The sequence below is a fragment of the Convolutriloba macropyga genome, chromosome 9 (assembly GCF_964194025.1).
Source record: "Convolutriloba macropyga chromosome 9, txConMacr16.3, whole genome shotgun sequence".
In the NCBI taxonomy this organism is placed as follows: Eukaryota; Metazoa; Xenacoelomorpha; order Acoela; family Convolutidae; genus Convolutriloba; species Convolutriloba macropyga.
This window is the reverse complement of record NC_134476.1, coordinates 45,035,738-45,060,741: the sequence shown is the minus strand read 5'-3', so window position 1 is coordinate 45,060,741 and position 25,004 is coordinate 45,035,738. Positions and strand designations below refer to the sequence as shown.

Here is a 25,004-nt window from a genome sequence, read left to right as displayed (position 1 = left end):
TGTGCTACTCACAGAACCTGACCAGACTGCTTGACAGATAACAATCTATTGCTTTTTGTAATGATCTATTTTATTTGTGGTTTCAATTCAAAAACAATATACTCATTCCTCCCATTTGCTCTACGTCAGCATCAGCAGGTGTGTTCGAATTTCTGCTCCCTGCAGAGTATCAGAGATGTCTTGTTCACTTGTACAAGAAATTTGTTTGTAAAGGCTGTTTTATTCAACACATGCTCACTCAAATCTGCAATAGTACAGCAATCAAAATCTCAAATTAAAACAAATGCCTACAAAATGTATCGATTCTGCTGTCAACAAATCTAAAAACTTGGTACTTAATTTTCATCTGCAAAAATACTATAAATGACGGAATGGTTGTATCAAGTCTTTTATCAAGTATTAAGTTAGTGTGTCTGCAGCACTAACCAATTAGGTCCAAAAGTTTTGACAGCTTAAGCTATGCATCGCATTAATTTCTAGCACATTTTGGACCTAGTATCGTTTGAAATGTAAATTGAAGAGTTTTTAGAAGTTTCCAAATCTTCATAAATGCTCTGAGATTTGTGTGGGGAGAAGTTAGGCTTGTTGCCTGCTCTGCTAAGTAAAGATGGCGGCGTCTTCACAGATCGTGGAGGCGGTACTGCACCCTGATTGGCTGTATTGATTATGGCGTGTGATTGGCTAAAATGCTCTGCGCTCTGATTCGACGGCTTGTAGGGGTTTTCAATTTCGCCCGAACCTTAAACAAACATTGCTTGATTTCATTGCAACAAATATATTTTATACCAAATGTTAACTAACTAGAAAAATTGCATCTTATAAGCAATGGTTTTAATATATGTTATTGATGTGACGACTGGAATTCAGTAAAATATCAAATTTCTGGAAAAACTAATCTTCGATCAAATTTTCACATAGGAGTTAAATTTCGAGTGATTGACAAGATTGACGCAGTTAATGAGGCTGAAAAGTTAAGATAACTACGGGCTAGAATTTCAATTACAGTTGACAACGTTAGCTAGCTCACTGAGTTAAAAATAAAGGGGGCGATGAGAAAAAGAGGAAGCGAGGGGTGCTTTTCCCACTACTCCCGTTCTCCTGTTCCGATTGGCATTAGAAGGAGAAAAATGGGAGAGAGAAAAGGGGCAGGGGTCACCCGTGGACTGATTGGCCAAATTTAGACACTATTAACATTCCAATCACTATCATTCAGTCACTACAGCATTTAAGCTCTGCATCATATAACTTAAGAAAGAGATGACATTAGGAAATGGGCGATTAATGTGCGAAATACAAATGTTACTACGATTCAAAAATAGCAGACAATGTTTCAGATGCTTTGCTTCATGGCAGAAATAGAAGAATGACATTAGTTTTTGAATAGAATTATGACTAGTACTGGTTAACTTGATTATGCTACTAAACTAATCAATCAATCACAAACAGTCACAGTCTACATTGGTGTATGTGAGAGGGAATGGGTACTGAGTACAGTTAAGTTAATTATTTGTATCTTCTTCTGACTACAGTGAAGTATCTTTGACTGCAGTGGAATCAAGTGCAACAAAGTTCTCTCCTTTTGCGATATTGATCACAAAAAGAAGCGTCAATCAGTGTTACAAATCATATCTAGATTATAGTTAGTTAGTAGTGGTGGTAATAGTGATAACAGTAGTCAGGCTATCAATTACAATTAGCTCTTCTTGTTCAAATGTCACTCCTGCGGACTGGAGAGAGTTGAGTAAGGAGAGACGAGCACACATACTAAACAGGTAGATCTAACTAACTAACTAAGAGACAGTGTAGTGACACTAATTGGTCAGGAGATCCCGCTGTTCATCATTATGTCCGTATTCACTCTCACCCTATCGCACTATATGCCCATCTCTCACTCTACAAGTCTCTAGTACTACTCAAAGCAAGCTAGTTGGTTATAACTTAGTTTCTAACCAGTTTAGTTTCTAAGCCGTGATAGTTACTTCCGAACAAGCCTTCACAGCTGACCATCAGTAAGCAGTCAGTCAATAACTTGATGTGCCAATATGTTTGTTCCAATTTGTCAATGATATACAACTATTTCATGAAAAGACCTATTTGACAAAAATTTGATCAAACTTCCTCAATCTTAAAACGTCTTTTTTTAAACGTCACTTCAATAAGTCACACGTAACAATTTTGTTATATGTTCTTTTTTTCCGAATTGACAAGTAAATTACTTTAAAACCAGTCGGTTAAAAATTACAAGTCAGGTATAATATATACATTTTGTGCTCTCGAACAAAATTTTAAATCACAATTAAGGGTTCTGTTTTCTGCTAAAAATAAAAATTACTTTTGAAGTAGCTAATGTTTCTTTCCAATGGTAACATTTTAAATTTTTTTACACAAATTGGGAATTGGAACAACAATTAGCTTGGTTACCATGAGAAGGTTTATAAAACAGCAGATCACAAGTTTAATAAATCAATTTTCAGCAGTTCATTTCAGTTTTCTAGATATGAAATTTGTTTCTATTCTCCCCACTTTAGTCAGGTAAAAATAAAAACTCATAATTAATTAAGTTTAATCAATCGTGTTTTCATTTGGAATAGTAAAACCCACACAATCGGGTTTTCAACTAAGATAGTGGAACCCACGCTATTTGGTTTGCAATTGGCATACTGAAACCCACATAATCAAAGGTCATGAGACATTAAGGAGGCTTTTTTGCTTGCAGCTGGCTCACAGTTCTGCGCTTCTTGCTATCAACATTATAGCAAGAAACATTCCAACCAAAACATTTTAAATTGCTGAAGCAGATGATGTTTTAACATTTTTTAAATTTGTTTATAATAATAATAATAATAATAATAATAATAATAATAATAATAACAATGATGAATTTCACCAAACTTGGTTTCACCAAGCGTAGCAAGTCACTAACGGGGCTTGAATTTGATTTCCCTCAAACACTGTCTATCCATATGGGCATGATTTGTTATTAAAATTCTTCTTAGCTAAATCAAATAGATATTATTTGAGTTCTCTTTTGAATTTAGGAGGACCTGAATATGGATTATAGTTGGGAAAATCACGCGCCATTGACATCGGATTGTTGTAGTTTGCAACGCGGTAGAAAAAATTATATCGGCAACACTGGCGATTACATTCGTTCGAGAATAAAAACATTTTCTTGTTCGATCGTGTTTTGGGATGTCCATTTCTTATTTGCCAAAATTGCTCGGCCTGAAGTGGAAATTTTCTTGCCAAAATTTTGATTAAGACCAAGAGATTAAAACCAATTAAAACCAAGAGATCCAAAAAAGACAAGTTGATATGTGATCAGAAGTAAATTTACTTATCGACGACAATACTCATGTACCAGGTTGTCACTACAATCATTGTATTCTTCATCAGTAAAATGACTGTTTATCTCCAAACATTTCTATGATTGTGATCATAATTCTATCTACAGTACGTGCATAGGCAACTTAAAGGTTTCCTTGAAAAAATGCAAACATTTTATGATATAATTTGAAGGAATATTACATTTGTACCGTCCTAAATCGGACAAAAGGCATGCTAAATCATATGACCATTTCCAAAATTCGGAAGCTTTTTTGGACAAATAACTCTCTCTGATTAATAGCTCTCTCTCACTCAGTATGCAAATTGATTGTGAAAAATGTAGTGAAACTGCTTTTGGCAATGTAACTTTAATCTTAGATAATAAAAGCTTTGCGTTATTTGAGAAGATATCATGTTCACCACCTAAAACAGTTTAAAATGCCTCCTCCTCATATGAAGAGAAAAGCTGTCCTAATTAGGAGGCAGCAATCTATATAGCAAACGGAATCAATCTTAAATGCCTCCTAGCAGTGTTCTGTTGAAGTAAGGGTGCAGTTACTGCTATTCTCCTCTCTTTCGTTTCATGGGGAACTATTAGCATGGCATGGTGGGGGTACAAATAGCGAAGGGAAGGGGAAGGGGTGAATGGGAACAGCAGTGGAGTATTTAAAAGCAGCGATTATGATTTGGGGTTAGTTAGTTGTATTGAGTAAAGCAGAGAGAGAGAGAGTCAGTTACTGACTTACAAGCATGTCACTGCCAATGATTATGAGTGACACGATACCCACAAGGCTTTTACAGGGAAAAATTCCCAAATTTCCTCAAATTTTTCCTCAATTTACGATACTATAAACATCAGTGAAATTTATAGAATTAACTAGAATGACAAAACTGTCAACAAGTTAGGCATAACTAACAACGTTAACTATTCTGCTTGCCATTACTACCCATTGATAACCATTACCAACCTACAATGATCACCCAAGGAATTAAATTAAATTTAATCAGCCGTAATTTAATTAATTTCCGCATCATTTTGTTACGCAAAAAAGAGCCCATTAAGTCACATTGTCTGAAACTGCCCACTTTTAATCCCAAATTTCAGCTTATTTACACAAAGTGGACTATAAAAAGACAATACAACGCACAAAAACCAATTTGAAATTCTCGTCTGAATTGAAAAAGCTTCACAAATTAAATTTGTCAGACAAAAGGCTTTAAAATGCACTTGCAAACTTAAAATACGTTTCTTTCATGCTGATATTTTGAGCCTGAAAGGATCTCGAGAGTTAAAAACTGCCATTTTAGGATGTTTTTCCTGACTTAAGAGCACTTATTTTCCAGGACAAAAGCTCTCAACGGATTCGTAAAATGGACAATGTTTTTAAAAATCCCGACTCGAAAGGTACTTGACTTTCACTTTAACAATTTTAAAATCGTGTTTGTTTTCCCTTTTTCAACAAATTTTAGCTGTTAATTTTATTTTGCTTTGAGTTGGGCCAATTTTCTAGGTCTGAGTTCCAATATTAGTAAATGGAAAGAACAGGTCATGGGAAATGTTGTTTAAACTTTAATATGGCGAGGAGAATACGATGTTGATAAGCACTGCTTATTGAAGCATCGTTTATTGGAATGAAATCTAATTTTCAAGGGGAGAATTTAGGTAAATATTTGTTAATAAAAAGTAATATTAACAGGATCAACATAAATAGTCACTTTTCAAAGGATGCGCCTCAATTCCCCAAATTACTTGCGGGTTAATCAAAGCAGTCTTTTGGGCTACTAGCCAGGAAGCAAAACTATTTTGAACAGCCCAGATTTCGGCGGCTCTCTCTAAGTATCTTCTACAGAATCAGACTTTAAAAGCGGCCCGATTTAATTTAATCAAAACAAAGAGCTCTTTTATTGTGACTTGTAATTTCACATACACACATGGGTAACAGTCCTGCTGCGCCCATTCTAACCAAAATTTTTCCCCAGTGCCGCATTCCAAAATTGGGCAAGAGACGCTATAAAAATATTTTGCAGCATCTTAAAAGATTCATTCCTCTACTTTTTGTGTACTTGAGCAATTGGGCCAAGAATGGGAAGCAGCTATTTGTGTTCCCGGGGGCTTTTGAAGAGTTGGCTGCGCTATTATGTTAATTGATTGCCTCTATTGCCATAAGGAAGGCTTGTGCTTGTAAACTTTGAGCCCAAAGTTGGAACAAAAATCACCAAAACTGGGTCTATTGCTGATACCTTGACAATAAGAATGAGTCCAACCACAACAAATTCAGACGGCTTTTCTCTTTTCTGGAGCATTTTTTCAAGGAAAGCAGGAAATTTAGAAATCCGGCGACCTTATATATCACCAACATGCTTGCATAAACATAACAACAGCCAGATTACAAAACACACGTCAGAACCCATCCCCGATTTTTATTAAAAAAAAATATTCAAACTGTTATAAATTTTCATGTTATTTAAAAACAATTATTCCGTGTCTAGATGTAAATTTGGGTAATGTGTCACCTCTCCTCCCCCATTGGGGTAACTGTGGTGAACACATATCCCACCCAATAACTATCTCACACAATTCTCCCACAAATGCCTCTTTTAAACAAACGCTTTCAAGAAAAGAACGGCGGGGGTGCTCAGTCTCAAAATTGACTGGGGCAACTACTACGCATGAATAGAATGAAGTGAAATAATTGTCACGCTAGTTTCTTATAATGTAAAAAGTGGGCACTGGGCTATTGTAGTGGAATATACATTGAAACTACCCAACCAACAGTGTATAAAGGATATAGTGAAAAGAGGGTGAAAAGTTTGGAATGGAGGGATAAACTCAAGTGCAACTAGATTTATTTAATTGATTTCTTTCCAATCCGGGGAACGAAAAATAACTTTGCCAGAAGGTCAGAAAAAGTTGTTGAGCCTGCATATATAGAAAAGAGAAGAAAACAATAACAATAATCGATAAATAAAACACAGGGTCAGGTGTTTACACTTGAGGGTAAGGAGCCAATGAGAGTGCAAGGTATATTTCAATTTCATTATTGCAGTGTTGGTAAAAAATATTTTACTAGCAGTATTTGCCCAGCAATTCTTTAAATTTTGTATTTGTTCTTCATTTGATACAGATTTTTTGGTAAATTTTTTGAATTGGTTGACAAAAATGTATAAACAAATTCCAAAAACCCGAAGTGTCCGTTTTATTTTGGTCAGAGACCGGCTGTGACTGATCACCCTAAATATACGAAATAATTAGCCGGTGAAATAAAAGATTGTAAAGCAGTTCCAAAAGCCAGGTTAGCATCTCTTTTACGAAATAAGAGTACAAGTGTAAAAACTGAAATGAAGTAAAAAAAAAAGATGTAAGAGACATAAATATTATTATCACATAAGAGAATTAATTCTAAGAAAATAAACGAAAAGTGTCATTGAGTAAATTTAGTAAAAAAAATTTAAATTTTAAATGATTGTCAAATTGTGAAAAGTAATGGTCTACGCCCAACTGACTGTATTTTTTAATCCCTAGCTGAATTAGTTATTTATAAATAAAATTCAGACATACAATCTATTGCTGTTTTAATTTACCTCTCGAGACCCGCAACTATTTCTTGGGAAATTTGTGCAGAAAAAAGAAATGATGCGTCAATAAAAACCAATGAGAGCAGAGCTCGACCGAAACAAACTCGTAAGAAACTTGCAAAATAACCATTCGAATTGTAAGATTACGATATTCCTGCAAAAATATCCTCTTCTTGCAAGATCTTTCAAAGTATTATTTTTTCGCAAGAAACTGGCTAGACCTTTTAAAGTAAAAATATGATCTCGCCTGGGGTTGCAAACCTTTAATAAACCAACAACTAAAGTCTTGAAACTGATTGAAATTGTAACAATTTCAACGTGGCGTGTTACAATTTCAAATCGGGTTTTAATTAGTCCTTCTGCGCTGTTTGATTAGACAAATGCTATCTGGTAATTGATTGCATTCTAAAAAATAAAAAATATATTAAAAATGTCGATAGATTGCCTAAAATAGCCGCAAGAGATCTCCATGGCCTCTAAAATAGCCGCAAAAGAGTAATAAGTAACGTAAACATCCAAAATCCAATTACCGAGCGGTAGAAGTCACTGAAAATGAAGAATCATCGATGGAGACAAATTGAAACACACAGCAGGACAAGTTCTGAACTACAATCGACAGAACTTAATAAAATCAAGACTCCTACCCGTAAATTTACCCATACACAAAATTGGGTAGGACAGAATTCGAGAGGACAGAGTGGTTGGAGGGGGAAGTCTTTAGGTGTGTTGGGGGTCTAAAACTCCAAATAATTGCCCTTCATACAGTCTGCTTCGCCATTTTGGTGAAATACATAAATGAAGACTAATAACTATAGAATATGAACGTCACAAAAATTCTTCGGTCCGATGATAAATAAAAAAATACAAACAATTCTATATAAGAAGACCGAGAGGACTAATAACAAACTTCTTTGAGAGCAAGTAATCATACCGCTCTGATAGACTTCACGGTAACTCATATAGTGACATATCTATTCGACAATTCTCTTCACAAATTATCTTACATTACAGAGTAAAATTGGAGGAGCCGCCAAAACCAAAGCGCAGCCCTTCACGCCATTTACTCATATCAGCAGCTGATTCGGTGAACTGTAAAAGCTAGTAAGGACTAGTACAACAATAAGAGAGCTGCTGAGAGACTTTATGTCCTCAAAGCTTTAGGTGTTCACCGAAACTTGAAAAAAGTTAAAAACGTCAGACAGAACAGATCAAGCAAACGATTATATCAAAACGAGCACATTACTAATATAGTTGCTAACAATTTCGTTTGAGAGCAAGTAAAAGCTCATTTTTCAAATGGTATCAAATGTATATCAAGTATACACGTGTCATCAGATGTGAGAAGCATTTCTAAAGTGTTTTAAAGTCTGGCGCTCTGATGTCGCGGCCATAGATACGATGACTAAACAAGGTAGCAAAAATCAGATATTTCTTGGATACACCAACAAATCATAATAGACCACGTGACTCCAACAACAATGCACATCGGGTTAAAACTCTCGAGGCGTTTATTTTGAAACTTTAGGGATAGTCCAATCTAGGGATTTTTATAGCCCCTCAGTCTACGTAGCCATCATGCTACTGTAATTGTGAGAAACATTTATTGATCGGAAAAAACTACGAGACAATTTTTGCGCATTGCATCTTTTTCAAATTTTTTCTAACTGTACTGTATGCGGGTTGGATCTGCTTTAAGTTTTAAGCTTTTTTGTTGTGCACTTAAAGTAGACATTAGTAAATAATGAATAGAGCTCCATTTAACAGTTGAGAAAAGAAGTAATGTGAGGTAGACTCAATAATTTGAAGAGGTTTCAACGACTATTTGCAAACAAAAAGTTCAGAAAAAATTCAAAATAAGCAGCTGATTTCTAAAATTGCTCAATTAGAATTCTTGAGTGGATCGCTTTTGTTTCTAAATTACTCTTTCCCTCCCCTCAAAAATCGCCACTTTTCTTTAATCACCTCCCTAACAATATTGTACAGTTTCTATAACGTTTCCCGGTAAAAAAAAATATTTAAATTATCGAAAGTTAAAAAATCATTAGCTGAGATAGGTTACCAAACTTGGTTATTACGATGAATAAATGTTCACAAGAGAAAGACTAAACAGTACAGGAGGCATGATCATATTTGAGAAGAACACTCTAGCCATGGTATGGTTACTGTTATACAACCATTCCATAATTTATGAATACGGATGAATTTTTATGACTAGCCAGTGAAAATATTAACGTATATTTATGATCATAAAAATCGCACAGCACAACATTAAAGGCACAGAGAGGGGAAAAACGAAAGAAAGCATAGAGGAATTCGTGGTCGGATTATTACAGTCGGCGGGCAGGGATTTTGAAAGAGAGTGGCTATTAAAATTGCTTTAGAGTTCAATTAGTCAACAAGTTTAGATTGGATTGAGAGATAGAGAAGAGAGGGGTGTGTTTAAAGAGAAGAGGGACAATTACTTTAAAACAACACATACTCCATTTACATTCCATCTCTTTTGTTTTTATGGAAAGCACTCCTTAATTTGTGTGGACATACTCCAACTCCCACTCCACTACTTATTCTCCTTTCAACCTCTCATTAGCAAATTACATTTTCCTCTCCTATAAAGTAGTCACGCGCTTCTACTCTCCACTACCTTTCCCTTTATTCTTAGGAAAAATTGATTGCATTTCCGCATTTTTCTCGCTTTGGGAAACTTTTCAAAATCAGTGACATTGTTCAAAATCAGAAAACCGTGAAAGACAGCCATGCAAAATTTCAAATGCTTCAACTCAGATTAAATGTTAGGACCTTTTGATTTTAAAAAGGCAGGCAACATTTTGACAAAATTGAGAAAACGGATCGGCCATATGTATGTCCATGTAAAGTGAAGGTTTTTGAGCCTAGCCGTGGAAGTTTAGGTAATGGTGTTATATTAGGGAGGATTATGATAATCTGCTAAATATTTAACGGTTAAAGAGATCTTGAAAGGGGAAAGCACTACCAAAACAATAGACTTGTCGGGGCTATAATAAATACCACCCTTCTAGGTTTGAGCTCATAACGGGGCGATTCAATCTTACAAGTGGCTGGAATGAAGATTAAATTAAACTTTTGTCAATATTTATTAGAACCACCCGATCTCAAATCCCTCCATGCTAATCTTTTCACTAACTTTTCACCTTTTCTTCACGTGGGTTTATTATTAATTCACACTAAGCTGATCACATCCAATGATTCACACAGGCTGCAATGTGAACAACCGCAGCAAAACCCGATCAAATGAAAAACTTTTCAGCTCGGTCAAAATCCCCCAAAAAATCCACAATATGAGCTAATGTATTTGTTGAAAAAGGACATTTAGAGACTAAAACCCCGCAAGGTTTTCAGAACAACAGAGGCATTTTTAGGATTAAGGGTTGTTAACTTAATAGCCGTTTTCAAAGATTACCCAAATCAGATTAAAACAAGCTATCTTGGGGGCAAAAATGCACATCATGTGTACACTTTTTATGATGTAGTCGTAAAATTTAAACTAATTGAATCATTAAATCTACGACGAAAGACAAATTTTGCAAACTCATTTTTAACACAACTTTTTACTATTTATATCAATTATCAGAGAGTGGGCTAACAAAACATCGGCACTCAGAATCAAAAACGAACATAAGCGTTTATGGGTTTGGCCAACAGACTTTCAATGCATACAAGTCTGAGGAGATCTTTATCAATTAAAGTTGCAATAATTTATGGACTGGGGCTGCAAATGCAATTTGAGGGATTTCTTAGCACTCGTTGAAAAGGGAGAGATATAAATTTGTTCATAAAATATGAATAGGTTTTGTTCAATTACGGCGCTCATTTTTTGTGTTTCACGACATCCGTTAGTAAATACGGAGCCATCTTTACTCTCAAATTATTGTTGCTAAATTGTATGGATTAAAAGACACAGCAAACAACACAATGAGCAGCGGCTGCCGGGCTTTTTTGGGGAGTTCTAAAGGACAAAGTAAACTGCACTTCTAGCCTCCAGGTTGAGTAAATTGTGTGCTCCCCGCTGAATAAATCCCTAAAACCGCCATTCTTCAAGGCGCCAAAACTTACAGTTGAACGTTTAAAAGAGCAAACTGTCGCAAAATGTTCCAGAAAATGCGATTAAATTTGTTTTGTTGTTGCTGTTTTGTCAAGTAGAATTAAAATTGGCAATTAAGGGGAAATACAGCCCAGCTGACGTTGGTCATTTTTGGTATGAAAAAAAAACAATATTCCATTTTTTTGTTAAACGCAAACTCCATTTTTTGCGCGAAAAATTTTTTCTCAATATGACTACGTTAAAAAACAGGCTATGAAATGGTTATTGAGAAAGAGACGGAGAATAGAGAAGTTTCTTCAGCTGACTGATAGAACAATTATCATATTTGTCCTAGATGCGAATGCGAACAAAATTATTTAAGAGTTTTGCTGAAACGTTCGAAATGAGCGTGCAGTTTATGAGTATAGATTAGAATAAACGGCTGAAGTGACTTCCGCAAACTGTGTTAAAAAGTTCCTCCCTTTCGCTCCAAAAACATCCGGAGAGGGCGGGAGCTGCAGCAAGGAATGTAGGGATGTTTGATGTTTTATTGGAGAGGGGTTAAAATTTATGACGTCGTTTACTTTTCTAGCCTTGAGTTGGATAAGTTGAGTTTTATGGTGACATTTATGGGTCTAGAGTCGCCCTGGAGGACGTCACATTATGACTACTTCTCTGGAATACTAAACAGGATTATAATACACTCACACATCTAAGAGAAAGAGGAAAAAGAGAGGATGCATGGATTAAATATTCAGCATTAATATTAAGACACTACAATGCCTATTCAAATTATTCCTTTCACAAAAATCCACACATTTCATCAACCAGTGCAAAAACTTAAAACTAAAACAGTTTTCAAGCCTTTCAATTTGTAAGATCGTGAAACCAGAGATACTAGCTATCCCCCCCCCCCCCCCCCGATCAATGATTTAAAAGCAGAATTATATTTTATGTCACAAAGTATACGCAATTGCCAAAATATGGAAACTGAAAACATGTGAAAAATTAGTTTGAGGTTTCTAAAAGAAAGCAATCAATATTGACAACGGATTGTTGACTTAAGGTTGAGCTGGTGAACCTATCATTCTCCCTTTCTCTCCTCGGAGAATAGAGTGAAATGAATGGATTTGGATACAAAGGGACATTATGGACACTATTGGCACAACTGTTGAGAAGGAGACAAAAGTTCATTCAAACACACTCTGCTCTGCAAACACACAAGAAAAAGGGAGAAAGATAGGATAGAAAGTTGTTCAAGAGGACTGCAAATGACGCACAACTATTTATACATTTTCATTCAAGTATTATTTTCTAACTTTTCTTAATCTTTTTTACAAATAATTCAAAGGTAATAACAGCTGTCTTTTCATAAAAGTCTTGCTTCAAGCTTAGTATAAAAGTGAGATCAAAAAATGTTTAGAATGCATACAATCATAGGAATATGAAGCTCTTTGTACGAAATTAACTCATTAACACAACTGTTATCTCGAAATTTATTCCCACAGACGTCTAAAGTAAAACACAGTCCAAGTTAACCTCACATTTCAGAAGCTATAAAGTAAAATTTTGGGCGTTTTCTATCTGTTCTCATGTGTATGAGCGGGGTCGGAACTTTATGTGCAAACGCACATTACCGAGCCTCCTTGTTGAATTTGAGAATCAGACAGATTTAGGAATTTAACGTAACGGCTGTTCTCGGACGCCATCGAAAAAGCCGTAAATTGTCTTTAGTTTTAGTATTAAAACATCTAATTTTTTCTCTTTGTAGTGATATTTGACACTCAGATAGCTTTAATTTGATACCACATTGTTAATCTAGGATACCCTCAAAAAAAGTGTCTGAACAAAAAAAGGGGGCTGGCATGAAGTTCTCCCCTTTTTATTTTCAAAGAAATGTGGGAACAATAATAAAAACAATCAAAATTGATTGTCCGCCAAAATCGTTTTAAAATAAATAGAACATTTAATTTTTGAAGTTGAAAAAATTTTATGAAACGTTGAGTTCGTAGAACTGCTGAAAGACTACTCCAATTGATTGTCAAAGTTTCATAATTCCAATAATTATTAAGTTTTAACTTTTTCAATTTTCGGTCTTCGTGGGAGCATTTTTCTTGAGATACAAAAAATTAGTAGTGTCAGCTCAATGTTACCATAGATAAGGTACCGATGTAATTAATATGAGAGTACTGACCGTTGGATTTTGTGGATGAAATAGTAGAGTTTCCTCCTCCCCCGCTTTGAATGTTGTCAGCTGCTGTTGCAGGACATCTGGAAGGCAAAGGAGGTCTTTGACCTTTACTTTGTTGGTGGCCTTGACCTTTGTTCACACCCCCAACTGTTGACTCCTTCTCATCAGCATCAAAGTTGACCTCTGACCCCAACTTGCCACTCTGATAGTTAACCATTCCCAAAATGTTTCCAGTGCAGTCAAATCCCTTCTGCATCTGGTAGATGTCATTATCAATATCACTCATGTTAGGATTGTTCAACTCCATCTGATGGTGTATTCCGACGTAGTCAGGGGTCAAATTCTGCTGACCTTTGATGACACCAGCACCCTGTCCCATGTTCATGTTGTACTTATGTTGATTCAACACTTCGTACATGTCATTGTCTATTCCGAGAGGGGTGCGGGCGGGTAGAATGGCAGTGGCCGGGTGATACAGGATGTCCGGGGATGCTCCGGCTGCGGAGGCACTCCAGTATGATGTGCCAGACCCGACTGGAATGTAGGTGCTGTCAGTTGGGAATGATTGTAACTGGGGAGGGTAGTGTCCAGCTGCTACTATGTACTCAGATGCTGGATCTGTAAAGACACATTATTTAAATAAGGAATTCGCTTCTGATTTCATCGCCAAAACTCAACAGGGCAAACTACGTGTTTATTCTCGCAGAAGAGTGATTCCCGTTTTATTTAACGTTTCATGAAAAAAATAGGCAACTGGAAGTCTTCATTCATTAAAGCTTCCTAGAAAAAAAATCGTTGAGAATCATATTTCCGATTAAATTTATTTTTGTATAGCAATACTAGACAAAAAAGGCCAACATGTATAATATTCAAAGTGAGCCTTGGGCTTATCAATTATCTTGATCTAATCAATTCGGATCAATTAATGAATCCTGATTACTTTTGCTGATAGCTTAACTGCTAACTGATAGTAGGGATATTGTACATGGCTTCATACTCAATGTGCGCCAAAGGCGATTGGTTGATTAGATTGGTGAGTAATATCTTTTGATTTCTTCTAATAGATTCAAATTGGTGAGCAATCACCAATGCAATTGATCAACAAAATAAGATAACATTATTCAACAATTTATGTGTCAATTTTGATTACAATTCATTGCCTCAAAACAAATTCAGGCTATAGTTCAACTTTAATTTGAACAAAACCCTCCGGGCTCCAGAGAAATGTGGGAGAGGCATTTGATGATATGGGCGAACCGAGGTATGTCAGGATAAATATACGGATGGAGAGAGAGAGAGAGATAGGGTAAGAATGGGAAAATGGAGAGATAATATTATTAAAGGACCCTGCCCACATTCTAATCTGTAAGACAGTAGCAGCCTGTGTATTTAATCAATAGAGTGAAAATAGTTAGTATTATGGATACTACTATACTGCACTATGGGCTTCTATCTCTCTATTGTGGGTCTGGATTGGGTTAAAAGCCATTCAGGTTGACTGGCACTGACTGGAGTGTGTATCTGCGGACACTCCAGTCACATTTAATCCACGACAACTGCACCACACACAACACACTACGCAATCCGACAGCTTAGATAACCGAAATGTCATTTAAAACATCTGTATCACATGTTATGTTTGAGAAAAAGCCATCGCGATTGGAGTTGGTCCGAAAAAAAACCATTTAAAAGTGCAATTGAAATTGCAGTCTTGAGAGAATTATTGTGGTCCAGAACTGGTCTAACATTGGCTCAGTAAAACACCTTCCATTAATCTGTCGTTGAACAAACAACTATTTCATAAGCAAACCAAAAATTTCTCTACTTAGCATTCTTATTCTGAATACTTAAACGAAGTATCGAATAAAGCAATCTTTATTTCACTATAATATATTCGGTTTATCTTATAAAATATTTTTTTTCGCTGTTAAAAATTTCTGTTTAAATGGAATTGAACTAAATGAGCAGTGTTTGAGTGGTCACAGGGTGAGGATACGTATTTTGCGGACCATGGGTTCTTTTATGCTGGTTCAATAGTATCTATCTCCTTCTGTTTCACAACAATCGATATTGTGGGAGACTACATCCTAATGCTATCTCTAATCGCCCATTCACAATACTTTACCCTATCAATCATGTGAACATCCACAACTTCCATCCAATTCTCACTAACATCCCTTGCCTAATCAATGATTTTTTAAAAGATCGATACTTCCTATTTTTTGTCAAATATGGGACAAAAATCAAACATCACAGACAAAATGAAATGATTTGAAAATTGCTAAGCAACTAAAAAGAGCACAACACTTAGATAACAATCACTGAAAAGTAAACAAAACCTACGCGCCATATGAAAACTGTGGCAAAATAAATAGTCCCATACTTTTAGTCAATCTTATATATGTGCACAATTACGACGGAGTAAAATTTTTCACTTCATTTTTTTAACTAATAGCCTTGATTCCTAACAGATGATTTTCCCCGTCAAAAATAAGAAATGCTCAAGAAAGTACTTGTTTTGTTTGAAATTAAAATTTATGACTAATTAATTGATCACAAACGAAGTCTGTAAAAATTATATTACTCAACTGGTTTTTTATCCCATTTTGTGCTACGGACATTATGTCTGATAGATTTATATCGCCTGACCATTTAAATTTTTGTTTTCAAAAACAAAATAAACAGGTAAATGCCGGAGGGCATTAGTTCACTGAGCAGTTCTCTTAGAGCTTTGCTAGTCTCTAAGTGTGCAATTCTCCGAAGGCGCTGATAACACATGATCATATTGGGAGGGATAGGTTTCTGGTGGTGTTTAGAGCAGTACCCCCAACGCTCCAACCACCCCACCCTCAATTAAGCCACTTCATGACCACCTTTCTCTGCTCCTTGTCCCCTTCTCTTACGCTAGCCAGCCGTAACCAAAGCTAGCTGCTGTCGAAGACAACCGCTCGCCAGTTTGCGAGTAATTCACCCAAAATTTTTGGGTTGTTTCAGAACCCAACTTTTAAGAAAGTTAGACAAATTGATGCTTCATCGATATGCCAAATTGTTTTTTTGAAAACAACACTTTGTCAAATATTGTATTAAATGCTCTTCATCAGTTGGCTCTCTTTCCTCTTTCACTTAACTAGCAATGCTCGCAGTTGAAATGAATGCGACTGTCTCAAGCAAACGTTGCTAGATGACATCAAATAAATTGTGAGCATAACTCCAAAATAGTGATTAGTCCAACTTCTTTTCTATAACAATAATGAAAACGCCACCGTCAAGTATTAAAACATCATAATTCTAAAGGGCTCGCGTGCATTTTTTCTTCACATTCCATTCAGTGCGGGTAAAAACCAACAACAGGTTTTAAAGATTTCCAAAGCACGACATAATCGCAGAAACACTTTTTGGAGAGTTTCCTCAATCTGGTTATCATTTTTTTAAATTAGTTAACTAAAACTTCGGTTGCGCTCAGAAAACTCAAATGCAAAAGTCTTGGCTATTAAGGACTAGGGGAAGGCGTAACCTACAAAAAATTCCCAAAAAATTCTTAGCACTATGATGGAAAAGTTACCGACGACGTCTCATGAGACAGAAAATTTCATGAGACGAAAAACATCCAAACAACCCAAAACAAATAAAATGGCAACTATTGCCTAACTCAATTGCTTTTTTGTCAAGTGCTGACGGCACGATTGCGCTTTTCGTCATAAAGCGTCAGAAAAATGTACTATAAACAAGGGCTTTCTGAATATTAATTAACAATTGAATTCAAAATCAGATCTTTCCCATTTTTCTCAAAAGCATTAAAGCGGTTGTTTGCCTTTATCAAAGTGAGTTAATTGAGAAAGATCCTAAGAAATCAATAGAAGTTAGTTGAAATTTATATCAGTGAGAACAGATGCAAATGACATGTTTAATTTATCAACTACCAGTTAATAGAGAGGTCGTTAACTTGTAATAACTTTTCCCTTTGAACTATAAACTGATCTTCCTTGGTCTTCCTTTCTCAATTGGAAATCAATTGTGCAATATTGTCCCAACTAGAATTGTTTGAAAAAGTAGGTTGTAAATATTGGAAAGAGCTTGTAATATTTTGACTTTTATAGCCCTGGTTATTCCTAAATTTTCCCAAAACCACCCCCAGTGAACAAATTAATCCCGCCTCATTTTCCCATTAAGATCTTAACGGGGAGCATACAATTCTTCTGTTTGACTTGGATCTGATTTTTATTTGAGTTGATTTTATGAAAGATTGCAATTAAAGTTGAAGAGCAGACACATTGACCATTGTCAAATCAAACTCATTATTTCGAACCAATTTTGGTTAACTACAGCCTTTTTGTCATCACTGTGTCCCTAAACCACAAGTTAACACTGGAGATAATTAAAAGTTTAGCATCTTAAAACTGTTTAATATTAATTGCAAGCAATTAGCTGTGATGGCAAAGAATTACGTTAATTAATATCCTCCAATTTCAATAATGGCTGTTAAAATTATAGGAAGCATTTTTGCAATTATCTTTCATCGTCAACAGAAGGTATGGTGATCACATGACACCATAAGAAAACATTATCAACAGCCTATAGGAAGACAAACAAAAGAGTACAGCAGGCACTTGTCCTGCTAATGGCCCAAAATTGACTTGTAATTGGGTAGAGAGTCCTAATTTGAGCATTCAGTTAGACAAACAAGCCATTTGTGAAGAGTTATGGGAGCACTTGAAAAATACTGCTGTGAACATTATTATCCTCTTGAGAAGGAAAAACGTGTTGTAACAATTGCTACCAGGCGCCCAGAATTGCGACGCCGCAAAATCATTAGGAATTAAAGAGAAAACAAATTGTCAATTGAAGAATAAACAGACGTAAACAAATGTAAACAGGCGCAAATAAAGATTAACAAAAAGCACTGTTGACTTTGTACGTGAACAAGATACTTCATATACTTTCTTCACTTCACCCTGGCGAAAAAATAAAAAGAGGAAAAAATTGAGGAAAACTGACAAAATCCCTCTGATGAACGATAAATTGTGAGGTATAGAAAAGCGTTTGAAATTTATTCACAAAGAGTTTATCACAAACTAATGAAAAGATTTGAAATTATTGACATATTGGCAGTTTCTTTGATTAAATGTAACAAAGCGAATTGTAATTAATTTTTTAATTCTACAAATACTAACAATTAAATTGTAACAATTTATAGATTCCATTCGGTATATTAAGTTTTAGTAACAAGTCGACAAAAATGGTGTTTTGTTTACATCATTCTACTGTTTCTGAGGAATAGTAAAAATGGAAAAACAATTCAATTTTGTCGGATACGAATTTTAGACAAACGATCAATTTAGAATGATCAATTTCTGAAATATGGCTATGTATTGAAAACATTTTTGTTTAATAAAGGCTGTAAGAAGTTTAGTGAAAATTAAGCAGAGGATTTAGAAGAACAAGAATATAGAGAAGTTGACTTACATCGTGGGTCAATAGGAGCTGCAGTGTTTGAGTTGTTGTGAGGGTAGAGAGCCTCGAACTGTCTTCTCTTGTACTTGACAAAACAGCACCCCACTATCAGACACAGGAATAGGACCACAATGAACAACACAAACACACACCCCCAGATGATCACTTTGGCAAACACGAACCCACCTGCAAACACAACAACAACAATTACAGTTATATATAATAAATAACAGGAGGCAGTATTGGAAAATACAATTCAAAACATGAGTTAACTTTGAATTCTGTCGGCAGTTCAATCAAAGAAGAGGTTCCCAAACCCTCAAGTCTTCCATAAGTACCCAATACGGCAATATTGCTTACCTTGCCCAGACTTGGCTTGAAATATAACAGCTGGTTTTAAGATGGAGACCGAAAAAAGTAAAAGTCCTCCTTTAATTAGCGTGATTTAGTTATTTAGGTGGCTTCAGCTCTACGAAATGAACAGATTAGAAACTTATATGTTAACTAGAACAATTGACTCCAGGGGCAGAATCTAGTGAGCATCAGTGCTCCGTTATCTGTCCTCTCTCTGTGTTCTAGCTGATATATGTATCACTGTAAATATATAACTCGAGAGAAATTAATTCTTCTTCTTGACTCTATTTTGAGCAATCGAATATGGCGATCAAGATTGACTAACCAATCTGAACTGGCTCGCACTTGCTGGACCAATGGGTGTAGAGAGATGAGGAAGAGAGCACATTGGAAGAGGAGGGGGGATGGAATGGACTGGAAAATGTCTCGACCACCCCCACTCTCACACAGTACTCTGTTGACATTGGACCATACTCCACGTACTTCCCTATAAATCAATCACAACAATTGTAACTATTACCACACCCATTATCACTCAAAACCACTATCTCATAATCACACTCTTCCCAAAAATAATCAAAACAAACACTTATCTCAAGTTTCAGCATTAATTAGTTAGAACATCTACAAGAATCATATGGGAATCATAGGAGTGTATTTCACCCAAAAAGTATATTTTATACGTGAATGCAGTCCTCTGATTCTTCACAGAAACATCAGCATGGTCCATAGTAATAAAGCCTCATGTGCATATGTTACGTGACTCTGCGTGAAGTCACAGATAATTTCTGGCTTTTATTGACAACCATCGAGGTGTTCGAGATGCTTAGAGAGTTTCGAAAAGACTTCTGCAGAGTCACGTGACCCAGCTTAAAACGCAACTTGCAAGTTTTTATATTCCGAAAATTGATGGATATCAACTTCTGGCTATGTATATAGGAAATTTTGGCATTTAAACTAACTTTTTAGCGCTGCAGACTTTGGGCATTTTAAAGATACCAACTGTCTCAAACACAGTTGCTATCTCTGAATTTATATGGTTTTTACTGCTCAGAATGTTTAATTTGCTTTTCGGATGGTCACAATGAGAACTAACAAGTTGACAAGTACAATCCTCTAACAGTACCTTGCTCCTCGTCCCAGTAACTTCCATAAATGGGCTTGATGTTGTCGGCATTGAATGTGAATACATTGGTGGTGACTTCTGCATCCAGTACAGGCAGGAATCGGTTGTTTCTGCTGGGATGGGAGAGCTGTTTGGGCAGCACTTGTATGTTGTAGTGGGCAAAGTTCTTCACACTTCTGGCCGGGTAGTCACTCCACCTGAGTACAATTGAACCACTCTGTTTAGCCGACTCTTTCGTGAAGTTCAACGTCCCTAAACGGAAATTTCCATCATCTTTAATCCTCAGAAAGGCCGACATAAAACTAACCACTTCTCTACAAATAGATAGATACAAAAATAACCAGAAATCATAATTGTTCACAGCATTGAATTCAAATCCCCTTATATTAATTTAAATTCGAAATTCCGAAGAAACCGTCATCAATTATTCTATAAAAATGAATTGTCGATTTTGGACCTCTTCCGTTTGTGCCCCCCAGCTTATTGGGTTCATTTTATTTGCACCCCCCAGGAGCACGTGCCATATTTTAACATAAGGATTTACTGTGTAATTGCATGTGCTCTGTAACTGGGGGCGCATAACGTACTGGGGGGGGGGGGGGGGCACGAACAGAAAAGATCCTCGATTTTCTTAGAAAACTGGTAGAACTCACAAGGTTCTGAGGTCGAAACTGTGACTTGCTCGGGGACACTAAGTTGAGCTCTATAACTGGCATACACTTTAATCAAGTAGGTCTCTTTAGCTTCCAAACCAGTGAGTAGCTTCGATTGGAACCGAGTGGAATAGTTGCCTAGGAGACGATTGTTGGTGGAATTGAAAATTGATATGGTAAAGGTGGTCTGCTTAGTCTGCAACTCATTCAAGTTTGCAGGAGGGCGCCAGTAGACGAACACAACATTGCCTGATACGTAGGAGCTGAGTTGTCTAAACACAACCTCACTATAAACAATTTTGCTAACACATTTAGTCAGCACTGAACACCGTTTTGACGTTATAGCTCAAAACTTTTCCTTCAGTTTTAAGATTTCGATGAAGTGTACCTAACGGGTGATGGAACAGCGGCGCATGACTTGATGACCATCGAGGACAGTCCGAGTCCTCCAGACGCCCGTGACGACGACATCACAGAGGAAGATTCAGGAAAGAAACCAGGATCACAAACACAGCTCTTTCTGTCATCAGAGGCTCTTGAATTTGGAGGACAAAACGAACAAGATGCGGATCCAGGGAATGCTTTGAAAGAGTTTGGTCCACAAGCTTAAACAAATTAGAATGAGAACTCGTTATAACAAAAACGAAAATAAGTTTTCATAAAAACTATTGGTTGAAAGTACTGCAATACTGACCTCTGCATGTAGATGATCCTTCAAAATTTGTGAAATTCTCAAAACCAGCGCTACAGACGCATTCCCCATAGTTCTGCTCCAATTCGCGACCTCCACGGTTTGACCCAGACCCGGTTCCCTGACTTGGTTCTTTAACTGGATAAAACTCGAAGCCCAGAAGAGAGAATTTGCGGAAGCACTTGTATTTGAAATTAGGAGATGGCTTTCGTTCCACATCAAATGAGTTGCGAGGCTGAGCCACTTGGGCATTTGGAATGCATTCTTCGGAACGGAATCCTTCGCTGAATGTCAGAGGTAGGAACGTCAATCTCTTGGGGAACTGAACAGAAAAAGACCGGTTTAAACTGGGTCTAGGAAATAAACCCCCACATAATTATAGATAGGAAAAAAACCACGGAAAAAACCCCCACGCAAATGAACCCCCATTATAAATATGAACTTTGATTGTGATAATTTGTTCGGCTGTGATAGTTTCATATCAAGTGCCACGGGCCGCCAACGCATAGCCATGGCTCGCGAGGCATGGCCAAACGCGATAAATGCTCGGCTGGTTAAAAGTCAAGTGGGGGTTTATTTCCGTGGGAATATATTAAACTATTTGCCCATACTGGACACAATTTTGGCAATGGAATGATGACTTACAACTTTGGGTTTGCAAACAGTTCCAGCGAGGGAGAACTTGACTTGATCAATAGTGGCACAACTTGACTGGACGGAAGGCTGCATAGTGGCTTCAAGTACAAACAAGTTGGATTCACAAGGCAGACTTATGAGAACAAGATTGAGTCCCGCTTTTGGTCCACTTTCAGGCTGAGTTGACCAGTCTATTTCTTGGAACTGATACGAAATTGGGTTGTTCCCAGATCCACTAGGGTTGCACGACTGTTGTGAGTTGAGAGATGAATCCTGATCATGAGGGTACACTTTGTATCGGAATTTGATTGGTGGAAATTGGTCGTTAGTGCTGATATGAAACTGAAGCCTAAAATTGTTCAAGTCATTTACTTATAATCAAGTTCATTTTAACAATAAAGTATGTTATCATATCCATTTTTTGTGCTGAAGACGAGCAAGCCGTACTCTTTCTACATTCAGCCTCTAGTTGCCAAGTAATCAAACCTTTTTGAACCCACACTGTCTATTTGTCCAACTTTGACCAAATAGTCAGATTAAATTACTCTATGTTAACTGATAACTTTTGATTTAACAATTGATTTAACATTTCGATTGATCAAATGACAGGCACACATACATTGTCAAAGTATAGTGGCAATTTCAATTAACCTATGAATTGAAACTGAGTCTAAAACTGGGGAAAACAAAACAATAAACTCTTTGACATTATAATAGGTTATTCTTTGGATTGATTCGAATGCAATGTATGCCAAAAAAGCTCGATAAAACAACCCGCAACTGGAAACTTTCCAAGGGTCTTAATTGGATGGTACATGCTGAGAATATTCTAGAAGAGCGTTGCTTCAATGACTAACATGAGATTTCCACTGCTGTCTAGAAGGATAGGAGCTGTGGTGGCTACTTGATCACGTGAATCACCACCAGATGGGCAAATTTGCACTGCAGCTGAATTGGGCTAAAGACACCAATTACATGATATGAATAATTGCAGATAATTTAGCAAAGGTAACCCTGCACAAATCTACACCACATCACTAGTGGGTGTATCATGTTACAGATTATATCAAGATTACATGTGTATAGCTTTTTAGCAAACAACATGAGTTTAAAAATCTGATTTTACATTTCAAACTACCTCCATATAGGTTTCCCCATTTCAAATTAGTAAAAAGGCTAGCGACTACTTTTCTTCGGGGAACGGTGCAAACTGTGATGATCTGAACTTGATATTTTTTCACTCGCGTAAACAACTACTCCAATTTGTAGTTCATTGGGGGTACAGTGCTAATCTTTTCACACCGGATTTCATCTGGAGAAAAATTATGTCTTGATTAGAATCTGTGGGAATTAGTGGGAAGCAATTCCACTTGAAGCGTTGGATGAATTCATTCTATTGGACTAAAAATCGTAAAAAAAATGAAAGTTAGCAAAAATGATTCGAAAACTGCGACAAAGCGGAGTTGTATGATCAGACAAAAAGTGAAACATGTTAAGGTTTATTCTTTTTTTAGTCGATATGAGATACGAAGTACCTTGACTATAACTCCAAGTACGATACTATGCTTAGATATACCGTCTTCGTGCTAAGTACTGAAAAATGACACGAAAAAACAGGTCAAAAACTAACGTGCAGACTGTGCATTTAACGTCTGCGAGGGTGTCCCACCCCATATGATAAACTATCGAGGCTTTGTCACTCTAGACAAAAATTTTGTTTTTTTATTTTTACGAAACAAAAATTTCAATCAATTACTACTAATTATAACACTGGAAACTTTCACTTTGGGAAATATCACAAATATTACAAAACTGCGGCACAACTTTAACTTAACTGTTGCAACTTAACTGTTCAAAAATAGATTAAACTTTTCAACCTATGTTAAGTTTATGTTGAGTTTATGTTATATTGTTAAGCGAAAATTATAAGTGGTTGAAGTTGTTTGCCCACCGTTACCTATGTTTTTGTGTTTTATACTGCCAGATGTAAATCTGATCGCGACCACTCAGAAGCCTATCTCGCAAAAAAAATGCAAGAAAAATTATTTTTTATTATTTTTATTATCTTATTATGCAAGAAAAATGATAGAAATGTTGCAAGATAGGCTTCTAGTCTCGACAGGCGTGCCAACTGGCTGCAAAACCCCAAAACATAGGCAACAGTTGGCGAACAGGTCCAGCTGTCTTTTATAGCTTGCTGTTTTGATTCTGCACAGCCTTCTGTCCCTGTGTTATCAATTGCTTTTTTATTGAAGCAGAATTAGATATATGTAAAGTTAAAAGCAAAAAATAAATAAAGTGAATAGTCTAACCTGTACTGGGTTTTCCCATTCCACAAATAACTCCTCGCCTGAAACAAAGCAATTTTTTTTACAAAAACTGAAAACAAACGAAGTTGGCCGACTTCTCATGTCTCAAATAAGAACTTTTTTGCTGATTAAGACTGATCAAAATTAAATTGAAGGCTTAAACTTTGAACTTTGATTTACCTTCCAGCGTGGCTGTTGCTAACAAGGCCAGTAAAAGAGAACATATAACTAACTTCAACAGAAAGTTATTATTAATAATCCATAAAAGCAAACCCATAGCTACAAGTAATATTTCGCCAGTAATTTCCCTCTATAACAGGAATATTAATCTAGATTTAAGGGAGGTTAAAATAGACTTGTCTGTTCGATCAAAAGAAAAGTTCAAATGGCTATAAATCTTGAACAGCGTTTAATAAAACTTGAAAAATTGTTCCGTGGGAGTTCAAAATGCCAAAATTAAAGCTAAAAACACATTTTTACAATCCTAGAAAAGGGAGCTTTAAAGTCCATAAAAAGTCTTTGAGTTAATTTTTCTCCGGAATTAAAGTACGGAACCGAGAAAGAAAACAATTATTTTAAATTGAAAAAGGAAACATGAAAGCATTGGAAATAAGAATATTTTACATAAGCGGC

At 36.2% G+C, this 25,004-nt stretch overlaps 1 protein-coding gene across 1 annotated transcript; it reads right to left on the bottom strand.

The window, feature by feature from the left end:
* Positions 1-206: 206 nt before the first annotated feature.
* LOC142345799 (uncharacterized) lies at positions 207-25,004 on the bottom strand. The gene is made up of 12 exons (XM_075398162.1): positions 24,552-25,004; positions 24,375-24,412; positions 22,920-23,020; positions 22,072-22,411; positions 21,430-21,748; positions 21,124-21,340; positions 20,736-21,007; positions 20,083-20,334; positions 19,282-19,443; positions 18,615-18,788; positions 13,155-13,769; positions 207-739 (listed from the first exon to the last, which is right to left on the bottom strand). The coding sequence occupies exons 1-12, from the start codon at positions 24,646-24,648 to the stop codon at positions 477-479; spliced, it is 2,850 nt and encodes a 949-aa protein (XP_075254277.1). The 5' UTR covers positions 24,649-25,004; the 3' UTR covers positions 207-476.

Bases quoted from the DNA above. Each gene is read 5' to 3' on its own strand.
- LOC142345799 (XM_075398162.1), bottom strand. From the start codon at position 24,648: ATGGGTTTGCTTTTATGGATTATTAATAATAACTTTCTGTTGAAGTTA. The intron at 24,413-24,551 runs GTAAATCAAAGT...GCTTTGTTTCAG, and splicing joins AGCAACAGCCACGCTGGAAG to GCGAGGAGTTATTTGTGGAA. The intron at 18,789-19,281 runs GTTAGTCAATCT...TTGTGTTTGCAG, and splicing joins GTGCGAGCCAGTTCAGATTG to GTGGGTTCGTGTTTGCCAAA.